Source organism: Musa acuminata, chromosome BXJ2-9, assembly GCF_036884655.1.
Source record: "Musa acuminata AAA Group cultivar baxijiao chromosome BXJ2-9, Cavendish_Baxijiao_AAA, whole genome shotgun sequence".
Taxonomy (NCBI): Eukaryota; Viridiplantae; Streptophyta; class Magnoliopsida; order Zingiberales; family Musaceae; genus Musa; species Musa acuminata.
Genome location: NC_088346.1, coordinates 4,105,188 through 4,123,395, shown reverse-complemented (window position 1 = coordinate 4,123,395; position 18,208 = coordinate 4,105,188). Strand labels below are relative to the sequence as shown.

The 18,208-nt window shown below is 40.7% G+C and overlaps 2 protein-coding genes and 1 long non-coding RNA gene across 3 annotated transcripts; all 3 read left to right on the top strand.

Moving 5' to 3' along the window:
- The first annotated feature begins 5,389 nt into the window (after nt 1-5,389).
- Nucleotides 5,390-8,871, top strand: LOC135623983 (potassium channel KAT3-like). The gene is made up of 11 exons (XM_065127455.1): nt 5,390-5,753; nt 5,849-6,064; nt 6,200-6,355; nt 6,432-6,489; nt 6,572-6,889; nt 7,328-7,567; nt 7,657-7,755; nt 7,863-7,895; nt 7,979-8,164; nt 8,267-8,683; nt 8,866-8,871. The coding sequence occupies exons 1-11, from the start codon at nt 5,587-5,589 to the stop codon at nt 8,869-8,871; spliced, it is 1,896 nt and encodes a 631-aa protein (XP_064983527.1). The 5' UTR covers nt 5,390-5,586.
- A 6-nt stretch (nt 8,872-8,877) lies between these two features.
- Nucleotides 8,878-9,551, top strand: LOC135622641 (uncharacterized). Its single transcript, XR_010491131.1, has 2 exons — nt 8,878-9,011; nt 9,235-9,551. It is a non-coding gene; the product is annotated as an uncharacterized LOC135622641 (long non-coding RNA).
- A 6,009-nt stretch (nt 9,552-15,560) lies between these two features.
- Nucleotides 15,561-17,267, top strand: LOC135623287 (gibberellin 2-beta-dioxygenase 3-like). Its single transcript, XM_065126077.1, has 3 exons — nt 15,561-16,037; nt 16,165-16,510; nt 16,781-17,267. The coding sequence occupies exons 1-3, from the start codon at nt 15,634-15,636 to the stop codon at nt 17,018-17,020; spliced, it is 990 nt and encodes a 329-aa protein (XP_064982149.1). The 5' UTR covers nt 15,561-15,633; the 3' UTR covers nt 17,021-17,267.
- The last annotated feature ends 941 nt before the right edge of the window (nt 17,268-18,208 follow it).

Genomic DNA, 18,208 nt, shown 5'->3' with positions numbered 1-18,208 from the left:
AATTTAAATATTTTAATTGATGATGATGATAAATAACATTTGTGATGATGGACGATGTATGTGAGGATAAGAAGAACGATGACAAAATATGTGGGTATCGTTGGGGGATGATATATGTAATTTTAATATTTTATCATCACGTCAATTGATGATGACGAATGATGTATATATATATATATATATATATATATATATCAGTAAAGTTACAAGTGACTATATTAGAATTAGATAACAAGAATAAATACAGAGTAATTCTTATCTCTCTTGTCTTTTCTCATCAACAATAATCACTCATGAGTCTCAATGATATCATCGTCCATCACTATAACGAATAAATTTTTATTTATTTATTTTTTAATATATTTTTATCGATAAGATCAATAATATTATGATAAATGAGTCTAGAGTTTCAGTTTAATAACTATAGTAATTTTAATATAAAAATTTAAAATATAAAAACAGAGATAGAACATCTAACTAATATGAAATTAGCTGGGAGTTTTGGCGATACAAGAAGGAAGAGAGATGATGATGGATTTTTTAGTGTCTGGCTACTGTGGCCTCGTGCTTGACTGTGTCACATCTATGATCCATGACATATGGCCGATATAATTGGATAGAATTAATTCTGAAACATAAATTACGAGAATATTATGTGACTGTGGGGAGTGACAAAGATTGCCTGGCAATGCAACCGGCGAAAAGGAAGTCAGACTGATCGAATCAGCCGAGTGGAGTTTCTTGGCTGACGTGTCCGGTCAAAGACGGACGGGAAACCAACGCACGTGGACCCCGATCGTCCCCGGTTCCCGCAAACTTTTAGGGGGTGATTCGGTCCGGCCGAGCAGAAGTGTCCGTTTTCAAGGAACTTTTGGGCCTCAGATGGATCCTACAAGTGGGCCCATTATGCGAAGCCCGCCGCAACCCGGTGTTACGGGTTGGAAACGTGCGTTCCATCGGTAGCTTTTGTTTCACTTTTGAACCCTTTCAGCAAAAAAACTAATATATTGACATTGTTGAATCACTTACTCGATGAATAACTGTTCCGTACTTATATTAAATTGCTTTTTTGGAGACAAATGGATAAGAGCAAAAACATGGAAGAAGTCGATTGAGACCACTCAAATTCCCAGCAAGTGCGTGCTTCAACGATGAAACATAATTTAGCTCAAGCTTGTTCGAGCTGGGGATGAGCAACCCAAAAAAAAAAGCGCTTCAAAAAAAAGAACGTGATTGCTATATTTGACCAACAAAAACAAGATTAAGTGATTCAGAGAACATGAAGTGCTCACACCGTCCACAAAAGAGAAGAGGGGCAGGACTTGACTTAGGAAGTTGACTTAGGAAGAACAGTCCCATTGTGCATAGTCGAAACAGAGTTGGGAATGCGCTTCAATTATTGCACGAACTAACCAAAATAAAGTTTCTAATGGAAGGTGAGTGAGTGACGCACCTGTCAAACTTAATGGCGACATTTTGTAGGGCTCCATGGACCACATGATAACTTGGGTCAGCTCCCCCACTTTACTTCCAAAATCACTCAAAAAGTGGAAAGATTAGATGCATCCTGTCATCTAGTTGAAGTCTTCTTCCCATAGTCAACAAAAAGAACCCAACTTCTCAGCGTTTGGATGGTCAAAAACCTGACTCCTCTTCTTGAGAACTCCTTCCTTGCGCTGTACCTGCTCTTTCCACTGCCCGATTCTTAAAGAAGTGGAAGAGCCAGAGCTGCTGGCATTGGCCCATGACAGAGAGAAGGCGACACAGATTTGGCATCGCACTGTATCGCAGTTCACTCACATTTGGCTCTCCGGTATCCACCGAGGCTGGCTTCACTCCATAATGCACCGTATAAGACTCGTAGCACAACTTGACAAGCACTGTGTTGGTGCTCCACTATGGCTCTTGGCCCAAGCACCAGTTACCATATCCAAATCACAGAACAACGATGGGGGTAAGACTCCGCACAAAACAGAACCGGGTGCGGCTCACCGACTCGATCCGTCTAAACGAACCGGTGAAGCTCGTCGTTTCTCGGTCCCGCTGTGGGTGGGGAAACCTTGAAATCTCGCCCCCACCGATACGGAGTCCAAGCTGGTGAGACGATCTTATCAGCTGACGCAACGAGACAAGAATGCCATGACGGAGCACATGTGCCATGTGGCCGACGCAGTGACATGGATGTTGTAGTCTTCTGCCATGGAGGTAAAACATTATATTAATCACAAATGCATAAGAAAATGGAGTAATAGAATAAATAGAGATGACACAAGACCATCCAATTAGAACTCATCTGCGAAGCTTCATGGTCGAGCTCCATTGTAGAAGGCCTGCGGAGACATCCACGGAGTCGTCCAATCAACAGCATTTCTAATTTTCATAAAGGAAGGAATCTCTCTGTTCGTAGTATATATTAATATCTGGGAATAGGAGAAAATGGCTCGAAGTGATATATGACTATCCTTGAAAATTTTCACGGGTGATGTGGTTTCCGACCACATAAAATAATGGCTTTTGTCCCTCTCATAAACTTGACAGGTCACTGTGGGATGCTGGGTGGGAGCCGGCATTACCTCACATGTGGTGGGCTCCGCAAGCCTGATCTGTGAAAGAACGCATAGGAAGAGAAAGCCCTTTGCACGCTTAGCCTTTTCTGATTGTTCTAGTGGTGAAGTGTCCAGTAGCTATCTGATGGTGAATGGTTGTCGCTGGGACACACCTGCCATGCATCTTGCTTGAGATACTTTGTAAGAGAATCAAGAATATCTGTATATACAAAGTGTCAGCATAAAATCTATAATCATGATAAAAAAAAAAAAATTATATTAAAATTAAAATCAAATAAAATTAGATATAATAATATTACGATACGTTGTATCTTTACAAGTGTCTCATCTTCTCTTATCTTCCTATCTTTTCACAGAATCATCTAGATTGATGAATTAGGGAGATTGAGAGAAAAACTTTAATCTCTCAACTGCATTCAGATGCGTCTTATTTAGTCCCTAAAGATCCTGTCTATTTATAAGCAAGAGCAGAGGGTTATGATAGGTTATTAGGAAAATTTCTCCCATAAATATTATCTCCAAAGAAATCCTATTTTAACATAATTTTTTTTTTCTATTAACCAATAATCATAATCAAAATCCAATCATATCTATAATATATCATACCTAATTAAATAGAACCACATAATAACAAAAGATTAAAACTTGAGAGATACCAAACTCAAGATCAATAGTGACGCCCTCCTGTCAAAGAAAGAAGTGCGTCGATTAGTTCCTTAGAACTATCTCATAATTGTGGTGTTAGTAGCATATGACTAAACAAAATCATGGTTAACCATCTCAGCATCTTGCAACTGAAACATGAAGCTTCCTGATGTACAAAAGCAATGCATGATAACGATGAACCAGACTCTTAGGTCAATGTAATCATGAAATATGTAAGAATCTGAACACATGATAAAGTTGTATCTCCAATAATTTTCGAAGAGGAAAACCACAAGCATCAAGATGGCTCGGGTGGGCAAAGCCTTACTTGCTGGACCACCTTGATCGGAGTCTTGCCCTTCTTTTACTGTCAGATAGACAACAACTGAAATAATTGATGATGCTGCACTTCATCACGCTACTGCACAAAAACGTATGCCCGAGGAAAGAGCAGCAGAAATGAAAACGTGTTGTTCATGATGAAGTTGAAACTGAATGATGAGGAAGAGCATTAGACCAGTAAAGTAACTAAACCTTGCAGCGGTTGTGACTTGTAATCAAATGCTTACCACTTACCACGATGTTCATCTCACACCATAATGACAGAGGACATAAAACAAAATGTTGAACAATAATATTCATTTTTGGAATAGATTATCCATCAACCAATGAACAATAACAAAAGAACCAATGGAGCAGTGGGCTAATCCTTAAGGTCATAGCACCACCTTTCAATTATGTGGTCCGGTTCGCTTGGAGGGACCCTGAGATGGGACATGAGAGGACGTGAGCTAACCAAAGAATTGAAGAGATCCCAATTTATTGCCCAGAGCATCAAAAAAATAAGGGACTTACACTAACTAGTGATGGAGGTTACAGCTAAAAGGATCAACCAACCAGTGTGTGGATCAGGGATCCTGAGATATGGCATTTGAGATGTATCCTCTATGGTAGCTTCTTGGATTGTCCAATTAGGAGAGGAAGTAGGGAACATAAAACTGTTGACATGGTCCAGAGCTCCATAGTGCTGCATGTGTGCTTGACCTGTGCAGGAAAGAACTCAAACAGTGCATATGAATGCTGTCGTCCGTCTGCTTTTGCCGATAGACAGAACATCCTCAACAATAGGCTGTGTGACTAGAATGGATGTCCTGTTCTTTACGCCTTAATCATCCAGTCATGGCACCCACCGCAAGTTTCGACACCCGAATCATTCTACATCATCCACACATTCATCATGAACAGATACATCTACCCGAAGACTGGATCACATGGTATTCATTGAGCAAAAATTCATCCGATAGGGTCGGGATTGAAGTTATGTGATAACCGGTTGCTGGCATATTACATTGGTTTCCTTTGAGTTGCTACATAAGCTGACTTCATCTTCAAAATGCTGAATCAATGAAGTGCTACCTACACATTCATCATGAACAGATACATCTACCCGAAGACTGGATCACATGGTATTCATTGAGCAAAAATTCATCCGATAGGGTCGGGATTGAAGTTATGTGATAACCGGTTGCTGGCATATTACATTGGTTTCCTTTGAGTTGCTACATAAGCTGACTTCATCTTCAAAATGCTGAATCAATGAAGTGCTACCTTGCATGGGATCACAAGTATGGATAGTGATCCATGGCCAATGCTAGAAAACAATAAAACTTGGCTAGGTTCAGTCTCTTCATCCTTCTGTTTGCCATCAGAATGCAACACCATAATGCCAAGAAGAATGACATGGTTCTTGGGGAAAAGTACACCAAGAAGAGAGAATATAGTCTTCCTGGTCAGAACCTTGTTTTGGTTATAACCATCCATCAGGATCAGATGAATAGCTCTACAGAATTTCTTGGCCACAACACATTGACTAGACATGCATAATCTGAAACAGTTGTACCACAGACATGATTAAGGAACCATAAAATGGCGATCACATTGTTAACGGAAGGTTTAAAAAGTGGAGTTATATTCCATAGTTGACACCACAGTGCCTCTATATGGTTCAGACAAACACTTTCCAGAGACTTTGAAGAATTCCATATAACAGACATGTAACTGAAGCCACCACACCACATACTTTGTAAGCTTCCCATAAGCCTCCACCCATTGTTTCCAGAAAATCAATGTCCTGACTTTGTAGATTCATCATGCAATCGTTTCTCTTTCCCCTAATGATTAGATCCAGGTAAACTCCTTTCTTATGCCCTTTTGCCATTTTCCTCATTTAACCCCTTGCCTTGCAGTTATCAATCAGCCCATTTAATCAAGGACATCGGATAGACAGCAACATTCACTACCTTGTATATATAAGACCACTCCCAAGTCCCAACCACTGAACATCAAACAACAAACGCATCACACTGCAACCATAATGTTCTCTTGCACGAACTACTTCCAGCACTTCTGCAGCAATGGCTTCCAATTGGAAAGCAAAGGATACAGTTTACATGATGACCTTTTGCCATCACTTGGAGCAACCATAAACCATAGAATCAAGCTCAGGAAGCACATTGTTTCGCCATATGATCCTCATTACAGGTATACTAACCCATCAGTCTCATTATTTTCTCACATTTTCATTTTTCAACAATCAAGCAGTTTATTTCTTCTCTCTTTTCACTATTTCTTCTTAGGCTATGGGAGATGTTTCTGATGGTCCTGGTTCTCTACTCAGCTTGGATCTGCCCATTTGAGTTTGCATTCCTACATTACTTGCCAAGCACAATGTTTCTTGTGGATAACATAGTCAATAGCTTCTTTGCAATTGACATTGCACTCACCTTCTTTGTTGCTTTCGTCGACCATAAATCCTATCTCCTTGTTGACGAACCAAAGAGAATAGCAGTCAGGTTAGCATTTGAACTATAATTTGTCTCCTATTTCTTCAAAAGTACTCATAAATATTTCATTATTTTGTATAATTTCTTCATAAGCCTTATAATGCTAAAGATGCTGTTTGAGCTTCATACAGTCTAACTTAACAGGTACCTATCCACATGGTTCATTTTTGATGCATGTTCAACATTTCCGTTCCAAACAATCAGCTTCTTCTTCAACAGACATGGTAATAGCCTTGGCTTCAAACTTCTAAGTATCCTCAGACTATGGCGTTTGCATCGTGTCGGTTCCTTGTTTGCCAGGTCTGTATCTTCTCCATATTGTAGTATATCTATCACCGATAAAAGAACGGAAATGACTTAGTTTTTCTTTCATCAGACTTGAGAAGGATATTCGGTTCAATTATTTCTGGACACGGTGTGCAAAGCTTTTCTCTGTAAGCTTCCAGCATATATTCACTTTATCTTGTCTCAAACAGCTGCACAAGTTCTTAGTACAATAACTTTTTTGTACTACAGGTAACTCTATTCGCAGTTCACTTTTCTGGATGCTTTTACTATATGATTGCCGATCGATACCCTGACCCAAAAAGAACCTGGATAGGTGCAGTGATACCAAACTTCAGGGAAGATAATCTGTGGATCAGATATGTAACAGCAATATACTGGTCAATTACAACACTAACGACTACAGGTTATGGTGACTTGCATGCTGAAAACACAAGAGAGATGCTATTTGATATTTTCTACATGTTCTTCAATCTGGGTTTGACAGCTTACCTCATTGGAAACATGACGAACCTTGTTGTCCATGGGACCAGTCGCACAAAAACCTTTGTATGTCCTTTTCTCTCCGAGATCATAACAGCTCACTTATTTTGCTATTCAGTAGTAGCCCCAAGACCTACTTATTTATTGGAATATGCAAATACAAATATATATTTTATACATCACGCATGCATCATGAATACTTGCGAGGTACCATTAGAATTCCATAGACCAAGAACATAAAACATGATGTCTGATTATCTAGTTGCCCAAGTCTTTCTGAGGGAACTAATCTTTGTTCACAGTTTCTGGCTTTTGCATTTTATCATAATAGAAAAAGGATTTCTGCTTGTTAAGTTTTATTTCATTAATAGGACAAAAATGCACAGTCATCTTGGCAAAGGGTTAAGAAAATTATTAAAACAATTTGAAGAACAATATGCCACAACTATTTTTAACAGAGGATTTGGATATCACATTCTCATAACTGTTCATTTTGAACTTCAGAGGGACACGTTTCAGGCTGCTTCCGAATTTGTATCAAGAAATAAGCTACCAAGACATGTAAAAGAACAAATGTTATCGCACATATGTTTAAAGTTCAAAACAGAGGAACTCAAACAGCAAGAGACTATTGAAGGCTTGCCAAAGGCTATTCGCTCAAGCATAGCTGAGTGTCTGTTCTATCCCATTGTTGAAAAAGTATACCTTTTTCAAGGGGCCTCCTTCAATCTCATTTTCCAGTTGGTGAGGCTTTTAATTCTAAGTGATCAATTTTAACCCTAGGCAGGTCAAAAATATGCATTGTGCTGATGAGATCATCGTTAAATTAATAGGTGACAGAAATGCAAGCTGACTATTTTCCACCAAAGGAAGACGTGATACTGCAGAATGAAGCTCTAACAGATCTATATATAATAGTATCAGGAGCAGTGGTTAGTACAACTGTCTCCATTGCACTGTATACTTCAGTCTGTCACATATTTGCTTGCAGGAATTCCCACAATTTACGACTATTTTTTTGGCTGACTTATTGTTGCAGGAGATGAGAGCATATGTGGATGGAGTGGAAAAAGTAAGACACATGGGAAGCATACCGATACCATCTAAGCATGTCAAATATTCATAATAAAAGGTTTGATCATTTACAATCTTCAGGTTCAAGGGAGGCTTATTGCAGGGGAAGTATTTGGGGAGATAGGAGTTCTATGTCATGTACCACAACCATTCACCATAAGAACCACTGAACTTGCACAAATCCTCAGACTGCAAAGTGCTGTATTTTTCAACATTATTCGAGAAAGCAGACAGGAAGCAACTATTGTCATGAGAAATCTTTTCCAGGTAAATCCAATAATTGACCAACATTGCTTAACTAAATAAATAAAATATTTCTCTTTTGTGGTAGAAATAGGAGCTGATGTTACTCTACATTATATCTTACAGAAGTTAAGGCTACATGAAAAATTATACCCTGGGACACTGCAAAAAGATCCAGGAGCGCTAATGAAGGAATGGCTTGCCACAGGACCTCTGAACACAAATGGGGAGCATGCACAAGGTGGAGATGATTATCAAGTTTGGAAGCTACATACACTAGAACAGATGGATGATGGAAACCTACTATACAAGGCAGAAAAGAATACGGATATCAGCACATTTAATGAGCTTCCAATTGGTCACACCAATCCAAAAGAAAACTATGCAGATCAAAAGAATAGGTTCCATAAGGCTGGATGGGAAGTACACAACGAAATCACCAGCATGTTCCTCGAACGAGATGCAAGTATAGGAAAAGTTGATAGTACCAGGTGGACCCAAAATGGTATGATTGAGAAACGTGAGAAAAAGGGTACATCTGAGGTTTTATCAAGTAATGGAAGTAAGAAGAAATTCACTGGAGTACATGAACAGGGATCTCTCAGAATGAAAGCATGTGATGGTGGAAACAACTTTAAGAACCATGGCAGCAGGGAAACGAGATTCTGGTATGGTTATTCTAATATCAGCAATATGTTGATAACTTCTTGTTCAGAAAATGGCAGCCATGATTCTGAGAACAATATCATGAAACAAACTAGCAAAAGAGTGATCATTCACATGCATTCTCAAAAGCAAAATCCAGCAAGACAGATAATTTCCAAGATGATAAACTTACCTAGCACTATGGAGGAGCTCCTCAGGATTGGTGGTAAGTATTTCCTTTTTACCCAATTTAAAGAAGAGCAAAATAATAACAAAAATCTACAACTGCTAGGAGAAAGGGGCTAGTATTAGTTTCAATATTATGTTGATTCATTTTGATAAACAGAAATAAAATGGACAAGTTTCAGAAAGAAACCTAAATTGTGAGACAGAAACAATTCATGTGTCATATACTTCACTGTTGTAATCATGTCTTGCAAAAGTTGCAGGTGAAAAGTTTGTGGGACATCATCCTACAAAAGTAATCAACGAAGAGAATGCAGAAATTGATGACATTAGCATTATTCATGATGGGGACCATTTATATCTCCTAGAGGTTTAAGAGTAACAACAGGACTGTCAGAGAGGCTATGTCCTAACCAAGATTTGAAGGCCAACACATCATTCCCTCACATTTGAATGTGTAAATTTGAATGTTGATGATAAACACTAGATCATGCCAGTCTACAATGACATTTTCTTTGATTCCAGAAACTAATTGGATGGCCAGTAATAGACTACATGAACTGTGCTTGGTTCTTGAACATGACCCCAGACCAAGAAAAATCATACCCAAAAAACAAAAACAAAATTATCAAATTTAACAGTAATTCAAATAAGATAAGTTACTTTTGGTCACTTCTGAATAAAGGCAAAACTTTTTATCCAAATATTTAACATCAGAGACTGGCACAAAAATATTCTAAGTGAAGACTATGAAGAAAGTCAATTAACAATTTCACATCATAAAATAATTGGAGCTCATCTAGAATTACAAAGGAACATTAGGATGCCTTGATCGTTAAACTGACTAGAAAAGCAGATTGATTACACGAGCACTTTACTGTCAACAAATTAACCAACATACACATATTAAATGCAAACTTTTCATTCAGATATTATAATGTTGTTGAAACTGCTGCAAATAAAATGCTGGGTGATTCCTACCTATATCATCATTCATGCATATGTCCACGCATGCATATGCTTGTATAGACATATAATATTCATATGTAGCCAACAACATCTACCGAATGCACAGCAGATCTAATTACAAATAATTGTATTATAAACATTATTTGGAGTTGGTTTCTTGTTATTAAATAATTAAGTTGATCAAGAGATAACTTTACACTTGAGAATGCGGGTGAAATGGTCATTAAAAAGCAGAAATATGTGCATGTAGTCACATACAATCATAGATCCATTATTATATTTATTAACAGATACACAGCAAATTCAAAGAGGACACAGTGACAGTCCACAATTACCCATTCTAAAGACAAAATTGGGTTCTGATATGATTTGATTAGGAGACATCCTTATATGTAATATACCAAATAGGCTAAGGCATAAATATGCTAATTAAAATTTTCAATAACAGAAGTTTAAGCTATTACACTATATATTAATTCCATATATTTAGCCTCTATATTCTGCAATAAATTTGTGTTGTAAGTCTTTATATTATTCAATATAGAAAAAAGAGTAACGGTTTTTGCTAATCTTAAATCGTTCCTTGAGATTTTTTTAAAAATGAAATTTAGTTATAGCAAAGTACCCTAAGAAACAAGGATAATGATAGTATAGCCGTAGTAAAGCATAAATATCTTTCCAACTGAATGACTTTGTTAAGGATTAGACTTCCTTCCTGGTCATGGATTAGACTTTGTTAAGGATTAGACTTCATGGTCATGTTCCTCTTGACTTTGTCAATCATTCTTCTATCTCAGTGACCTCCTTCCTGCACCATAGCTTGAATTGACTAGCGGTGCATGGAGCTTCTCTCATATATCACCAAACTGTTGGAACTTGAAGGGGGAAAAACCCAAATTCCTCTTCATTGTTCGGGATTTTAGTCCCACATCGGGATTGAGGGTTTTCTCCCTCCAAAAAAGCTAAGGAGTTTAGGACAATGCTTTCACACCTCCGGGTTCCTTTTCTAGACTCCCTATTTCAATTTCGACACATTTAAGATTTAATCGGAGGTTATTTTAGTATTATTACTCCAACACAAACAACTTCACATGATCTTTCCATAATTTTGATTGTTGAAGATCACAAATGCAGTTCAGAAACTTCACCAACAGGTTGGTTTAGTATAAGCTGCTTTAACAGTGAAGAATTCTTCCTTCAAAAGAGAAAAAAAGAGCTAAAATAAAAAAGTTCGGTCATATCTGGTTTAACATTTGATGAGGTGACAGATGTACGACTAACATAGTAAGCAATTATCAAGAAAAACTGAATTATCTAACTCAACAATTTGAATTTTACCTTTGGAACTTAAACTCTCGATGATTTTTCTTTCTTAAATTACTCATAGTAGTTAAGGCATGGATTGTTTACTATCACTCTGCCAAGCCAACAAGAAAACATTGATAAAATTGAATCATACGCAGTCCGTTTATGATTGAATGATAAAACATTTAGGTATATCTTACAAGAATAATTAAGACAGGATGGAGATTCACCGAGAGAAAGATGATTGTAACTTGGTCCATACGAATCAATTCTTGTTCTGTGATGTCTGCTGCTTTTAAGCAAAAATATTAAGAAGGACAATTGCCAGAATAAGCAAACTGAAAGAAAGCAAGGAGGAGAAAGAAATAAGCAACACACTGCGTAGAAACTTGCCATTGATTGCAGAAGAAAGTAACACAAATTTCTCACTTCCGAAACAGATTTCAATCAATCTAATGTACGAAGAAAAGCACAAATTCTACCAGGTATCAGAACAGCATTCGACAAAAGTTTCTAGATGGGGCATCGATTTGATTGCTTAAAGCCTACATAGAACATAAACCAGAGAACTCGTAGCAGCTCTACTTCTACAGCATTCACAAAAGCCAACCCTAACTCTGGATTCCAGATATTAACAAGAACATGTCGATGAATAACAAACGAATTGGTCGCAGAACATTTATCATGTAACGATTCAGATTCCGCACACGAACTCTGAGAACGCATAACAATTACCTCGAGTCTTGGGCGTCGCGATCGACCCCAGTTTCCGTTGCGAGTCGGGTCGAAGCCTTGTAGGATTTATATGCCTCTTCAAACGGACTTATCCCGCAACGAATCAACCCAATAGTGACTTTTATTGGGCGTCCTCTATTGGGTCGGTCCATTACTTGAGGATCTCGTGCAACGCCCGGACAAAATTGTTCTAAAACAAAGGCTAAGTTGGGATCTTTTCCAAGGTATCCTATGTTTAAACTGATGACATCATTCTGGTGGATCCCATCGATGTTACCAAGAAGGCAGGAAACACAATTTTCTATCTCACAAACACGTGGAGCCCAACGCAAGTGACACCTCGTCTCTCTCGAGGCCCGGGAATCATGTTTCCCGTGTGACGCGTGGCAGGCGATCTCCGCCCATCGTTACCTCCAGCCCAAAGTATTCAAACCCACTCGAGCGCCACGGCACGCTTCTTCTTCAACGATTAGTTCAACTGTCGTTTGCTCCTCCGTCGTACCACCACTGGATGCAAGCCACGCGTACAAGTATTAACGGCTACTTCACTCCACTTGGGGCGTTCGAAAGTTTTCGAACCTTCCCCTTACCCAACGGCTATTTCCTCCTCTCATCAATCAAAATGCCCCCCATCCTCTCTCTCTATAAATACCTCCCAAGCCTTCACACCATCCATCAGAAGCCGAGCCATCTCTCCCTCCCTGTCTCCCTCTTTCTGCCTCTAGTGTTGGTGAGAAATGGAAGCAGGAATGAAGCTGTCCTCGAAGGTGCCTCTGCTTCTCCTTCTACTCGTATCGGTCATAGTAATAGCCAGCGCGCAGGAAGCTCCGGCACCAGCACCGACCGCGGAGAGCGGATCGACTGCAGGAGTCCCGGGTCTCTGCGTGCTGGTTCTTACCACCATGGCTTCTCTATCCGCTGCCTTTGCTCGCTGAGTGCCATCATCTCATGGCCTATAATTCCAGTGATACCGCTGCGACTATACTATGGGCGGGGTTGTGTTTGGGTGTGTATGCGCTGCTCTGTGTATGAATTATTTGATCCTCGGATGTCATTTGGTTTAATGCAGATGATCTCAATCTCAAAATTAATACTCACATTGGAAGTTGGGCTTAGTCCAAGAAACATATTAAAAAGGTGATGGAGTCTCAGTTTCTACTTCCGCTTCCTTTCAATCAATTTAATGGAAGAAAGTAGCTAAACATCGATATACTTGATTGACCATGTTCATGGAAGTATCCTTCAAACTTTCTACAAAGGGTCATCTTTTCTTCCTGAATCAAGGTCTCGGTCTGCCAATATTGGCCAACTTCCATGTCCGGGCTGTCTACCACTAATGACTAACTCATTCGTGGGTCAACCTAAGCTTCAGAAAGTGCAATGCACTATAGCTTTTGAAGTCGATTCATATCCAGGCCACATCCATCCTCTTTTTGGGTCAAATCCTGCTGTCTCTCTCTATGCACTTGCTTGTATGTTGGAAGAAGATTTCGTTGTGATCGTGAAATGGATATCTTCCATGTCCACTGCAACTCGATCAGAGATTATCAAGCTATTCGTTGTTAGAGAACAGGAAAGAGAGTGAGGATATCTTCCATACAAGTGCATGGATATCTTCCAATAAGCTTTTGTTGTGACGTGAAATGGATATCTTCCATGTCCACTACAACTCTTATCAGAGATTCTCAGGCTATTTCGTTGTTAGAGAACGGGAAAGATGAAAAGAGACTGAGGTGGTGGTATTGTATCATCACTGACATCATCTCCAATAAGAAACAACTTTTGCATCGTTAACCGAGTGAACGAGTCTTCCGCCGATGATGCCCTACTTTTGCTAGATCCTTCTTAGTCACTAAATCCTTTTCTAATGCTTGTCCATAAGGTAGCTACAGGATGCCATGACTTCAGATTATGGCGAATGGTTGAGAAGACGTGCATCCAACGAAGACGAATTGGGTGATTGATTGCAACATGCAGTGAATGGAATGATTTGTGATGTTCAACGTTGCACATAGGAAAGACACGTACGAGAAGTAAAAGCAAAAGCATTGGAAGTAATTAGATACTTGACCACGCCACTTTCTGCTTCCTAAATCGCCTTTGGTTTAGGATTAAACAATAAATAATCGAACTAAATTCCCTCGATCTTCTTTATTTGAAGGCTAATCTAGCTTACAAAGTCCCGTGAATGAATGCTTCGTTGATATATTGTATTGTGAGCGTGCATGTTGCTGCTGTTCCTGGGGAGATTCCTGGTCAAACAAGAACAAACACCTTCCTCGTTCACTTTGACTTCGGCCCATAAAAGGCAGAAGAAGAGGATTAGAAGGAATACCATCCTACCCATGCATCCCACTGACGTACACCACCGTCGACGCTCAACCAGACCCTTCTCTGTCATCCATGTGGCCAATCACATTGACGCAGTTATCGCACCAAGTTGGTCCAATTAATCTACTGAAAGTTGTCGAGTGCCTCGATGTGTGTTGCCTATCTAGTGGTCTAGCGGACGACTTCGCCCTGTGATGGAGTTATCACACGACAACACTTACGTACCTAATTGATGCGAGAGAAGGCAATGATTCTTGTTGCCTCCAATAATCTACGTAAAAGGAAAGCCCGCTGCAGACTTCGTTGCGTGGAAGTCATTGCCATGCACGATGCGGGGTGGTCCCACTTTCTTCGAGACTCCCACTTGATAGCGATGCACGCTGTTGAGATCCTCACGTTGTGCTCTGCGCCGGACTCCATCACTGACTGGGGACACCCGTTCCATAAAAGAAGCTAGATTGACTTTGAATTCTATTAACGTTGTTGATCGATAGCTTTCCATGAGTATATGATGGAGTGTATATATGTAAGAGAGAGAGAGAGAGAGAGAGAGAGAGAGAGAGAAGAATCTTTTATAGATAGGAATTCCCTTCCCGTTCATACACACCCTTACTGATGTTTGGGAAGACGTACACTCATGTAGTTCTAGTTGTTTAATAGCTTTGACATGAACATTGGAACATTCCTTGCTCTATAGATCGACATCTCTCTCTCTCTCTCTCTCTCTCTCGGTGCCGGCCTTTACAGTGCCTTGGAAGAGGCACACGTGAACAGTTGGTAAGTTGACTGACACTCTAATTCCGTGTAATCCAATTTGCTAGCTTTTGACCACAAACACAGCGTTTTGTGGACATTAGATTCAACACCTAATCTTACCAACTGCATAAGCGTGTATTGAATTAGAACCCGGAGCTGGCGTGGCGATGGTTTTCAACAATGACAGGGTAAGAGAGTCGTGATTCCAAATCAAATGACAGTTGAGATGAATCCTTCAAACTACTATCAATTATATGATATTTATTTTTAATATGTAGACTTGGTATTTTTCATCTTTTCGTAAAATTGGTTTTGTGATGTTTACTAAATAGTTAACATAAATGAAAAATAGGAATAGGATGGAAATGGCTTTGCATGGAAATTGCACTCCAAACCCCCTGCTTGGATGTCACCTACCACTCCATGCAGGTGTGCAAGCCTGGTCTCGACAGGTGGTATCTTTTGGGCTATATAAAGAAAGCCAAGCAAACCCGCTCTCATGCAAACTTTTCCCCTGGTTCCAACTCGAACACCGTCCTCTGTTCTTCCTCTGTTCTCTCACCGCCATGGTGGTTTTAGCTAACCCGGCCCTCGATGAAATACCCCTCGTCAGGCCTCAGAAACACGGGGCTTTCTTCTCCGCCATCCCTGTCGTTGACCTGTCGAGGCCTTTCTCGGCAGAAGCTCTCGTCAAGGCCTGCGAAGACGTGGGTTTCGTCAAGGTCATCAACCACAACGTTCCCATGGACGTCGTGCAAAGGTTGGAGGCCGAGACTGTCAAGTTCTTCGAGATGCCCCAGGTGTTCAAGGAGACGTCCGGTCCTGCCGACCCTTTCGGCTATGGGAACAAGAGAATTGGTCCTAATGGTGATGTCGGCCTGGTGGAGTACCTGCTTTTTGGCATCACCTCCAAGCCCTTGTCATACACGTCAATGTCCTTCCTCGAAGAACCCTCAGCGTGCTTGTTCGGGTAAGAACAGCAAGGGTAAACGATGTTCTGTTTTCAGAGTATCTCTTTTTGATCTTATACGAACAAGACGACTAGTTGCCAAGCACTGTTTCCTGCTCTGGTTGTTGATCCATGGACCATATCGCAGCCCTGCTTTGAGCGAATACTTGGTAGCTGTGAAGAAGTTGGCTTCTGACGTGCTTGAACTGATAGCCGAAGGGCTAAAGATCGAACCAAGAGATCTTCTTAACGGGCTGGTGACGGATGAACAAAGTGATGGACTCTTTCGGCTGAATCACTATCCCAGATGCCCTCTGCTAGAAAGACTCGATCGCAGTTGGACCGGCTTCGGAGAGCACACAGACCCACAGATCATATCGGTCTTAAGATCGAACAACACCACAGGCCTGCAGATATCACTGAAGAATGGGAGCTGGGTCTCGGTCCCACCCGACCAGGAATCCTTCTTCATCGTCGTCGGTGACTGCCTACAGGTGAGAATCTATCATCCTGTCGCTTCAGTAAGGAAACAGCATTCACATCTATGTTGTGTAATCCAAGCCGGGTTTTGCTTCCTCCGGTGATCTTAGTTCCGTCTTTGCTTCGCTTCGGTAAGGAAACAGCATTCACATCTAGGTTGTGCAATCCAAGCGGGGTTTTGCTTACTCCGGAGAGCTTAGTTCCATCTTTGCTTGCTGTAACTCTGTGGTATCAGCAATATGACTGTAATTCTTGATAGCATCTCAACATGGCTGGCAATACAGGTTCTGACGAACGGGAGGTTCAAGAGTGTGAGGCACAGGGTGTTGGCCAACGGTTGCAAGTCCAGGGTCTCGATGATCTACTTCTTTGGGCCACCTCCCGCAGGGAAGATTGCACCATTGTCACAGCTGATGGGAGAGGGGGAGCAGAGCAAGTACAAGGAGTTCACATGGGCGGAGTACAAGAAGGCTGCCTATAAATCAAGGCTGGGGGACAACAGGCTCGGGCAGTTCGAGAAGTAGGAGGAGGCTACTGATGGCTCGCCGACGCATGCGGACTGCTGGCTTTCCTGCTCTTAGCTTTTTTAGTCGGTCAAAGGCGGACTGGCGTACATGACCTTCCTCTTCCCTCTTGCTTTTCTACCCAAATTTAGTAACAAAAATGTTCCCTTGTTTCTAAAGCCTTCTCATGTACAGAGAACCAACCTCCTCTCTCGCTATCTATCTAATATAGAAACAAAAATAAAGAAGAATTACTGTTCTCACCTAAGTATCGAGAGACTTGGAACACATTGTTTTATATGTTGTGAAGGGGAGATGAGTCGAATGAATCAATCAGATCTTGGAACAGCATGGTTAAGTCACCGATAAATGTGCCTATTTAAGGTACATATTGCCTTTACTCTCTCCATCTGTCTACATATCTGTCTCTATCTCTCCATCTCTGTCTGTCTATCTACCCATCCAGTCAAATTACTGACATAAAAGCTGGCAGTAGTGCCATGAAGCAGGCTATATATAAAAGAGGTGCAGTTGCCTCTCCACATGGCTCACGAGCGATGATCCTTGTGGGAGACAGGCGTCGTACAGGAACAAGGCATGGTTTCGCCTCCGGGGGATGCTGTGCAGCAGCAAGTCGGCCGGGGAGCCGCTGGGCCATGCTTAGACCAGACACCTCAATAAATATGGTGGTGGTTAGGGTTCAAAGGTTGAGGGAGCCCCCCCAAACCATTTATGAGACCTTCATTAACGCTCAGATCAAACTTAGCTCGAGGAGATGCAGATAAAACAGACCCTCACGACTTGTCGTCACCTCGAACAGCAATACAAATGCTGGTCTCACTTGATCAGCCCGATAGGCTTCATACTACTCTCTCCCATAAACACGTTATAGGGCTTGTGCTAGAGGCGAAGTGATCTCGCATGAGCTTTCTCCCACTCTACCTTCGATCTCCTAATTTCATGCAGCCAGTGGAAATGCATGAATAACGTATTTTGTTTCCATACAATCTTTGCGAGTGTTGGCCAATAATCAAAAGACTTCATGCAATGCCTTCTTAAATCTTAGTTAATGTTACGATCTGCTACGGTTTGCAGCTTCAAAACGCATCACAGAAGGTTTGACGAACGACATGAACAGTTGATCCACTTGCACCTCCAATTGCACCACAACATGTCAATAATTGTCTTTATTTTTTGATTGATTGCACT

Bases quoted from the DNA above. Each gene is read 5' to 3' on its own strand.
- LOC135623287 (XM_065126077.1), top strand. From the start codon at position 15,634: ATGGTGGTTTTAGCTAACCCGGCCCTCGATGAAATACCCCTCGTCAGG. The intron at 16,038-16,164 runs GTAAGAACAGCA...ACCATATCGCAG, and splicing joins CCCTCAGCGTGCTTGTTCGG to CCCTGCTTTGAGCGAATACT. The intron at 16,511-16,780 runs GTGAGAATCTAT...CTGGCAATACAG, and splicing joins TCGTCGGTGACTGCCTACAG to GTTCTGACGAACGGGAGGTT.
- LOC135623983 (XM_065127455.1), top strand. From the start codon at position 5,587: ATGTTCTCTTGCACGAACTACTTCCAGCACTTCTGCAGCAATGGCTTC. The intron at 6,490-6,571 runs GTAAGCTTCCAG...TTTGTACTACAG, and splicing joins GGTGTGCAAAGCTTTTCTCT to GTAACTCTATTCGCAGTTCA. The intron at 8,165-8,266 runs GTAAATCCAATA...TATATCTTACAG, and splicing joins TCATGAGAAATCTTTTCCAG to AAGTTAAGGCTACATGAAAA.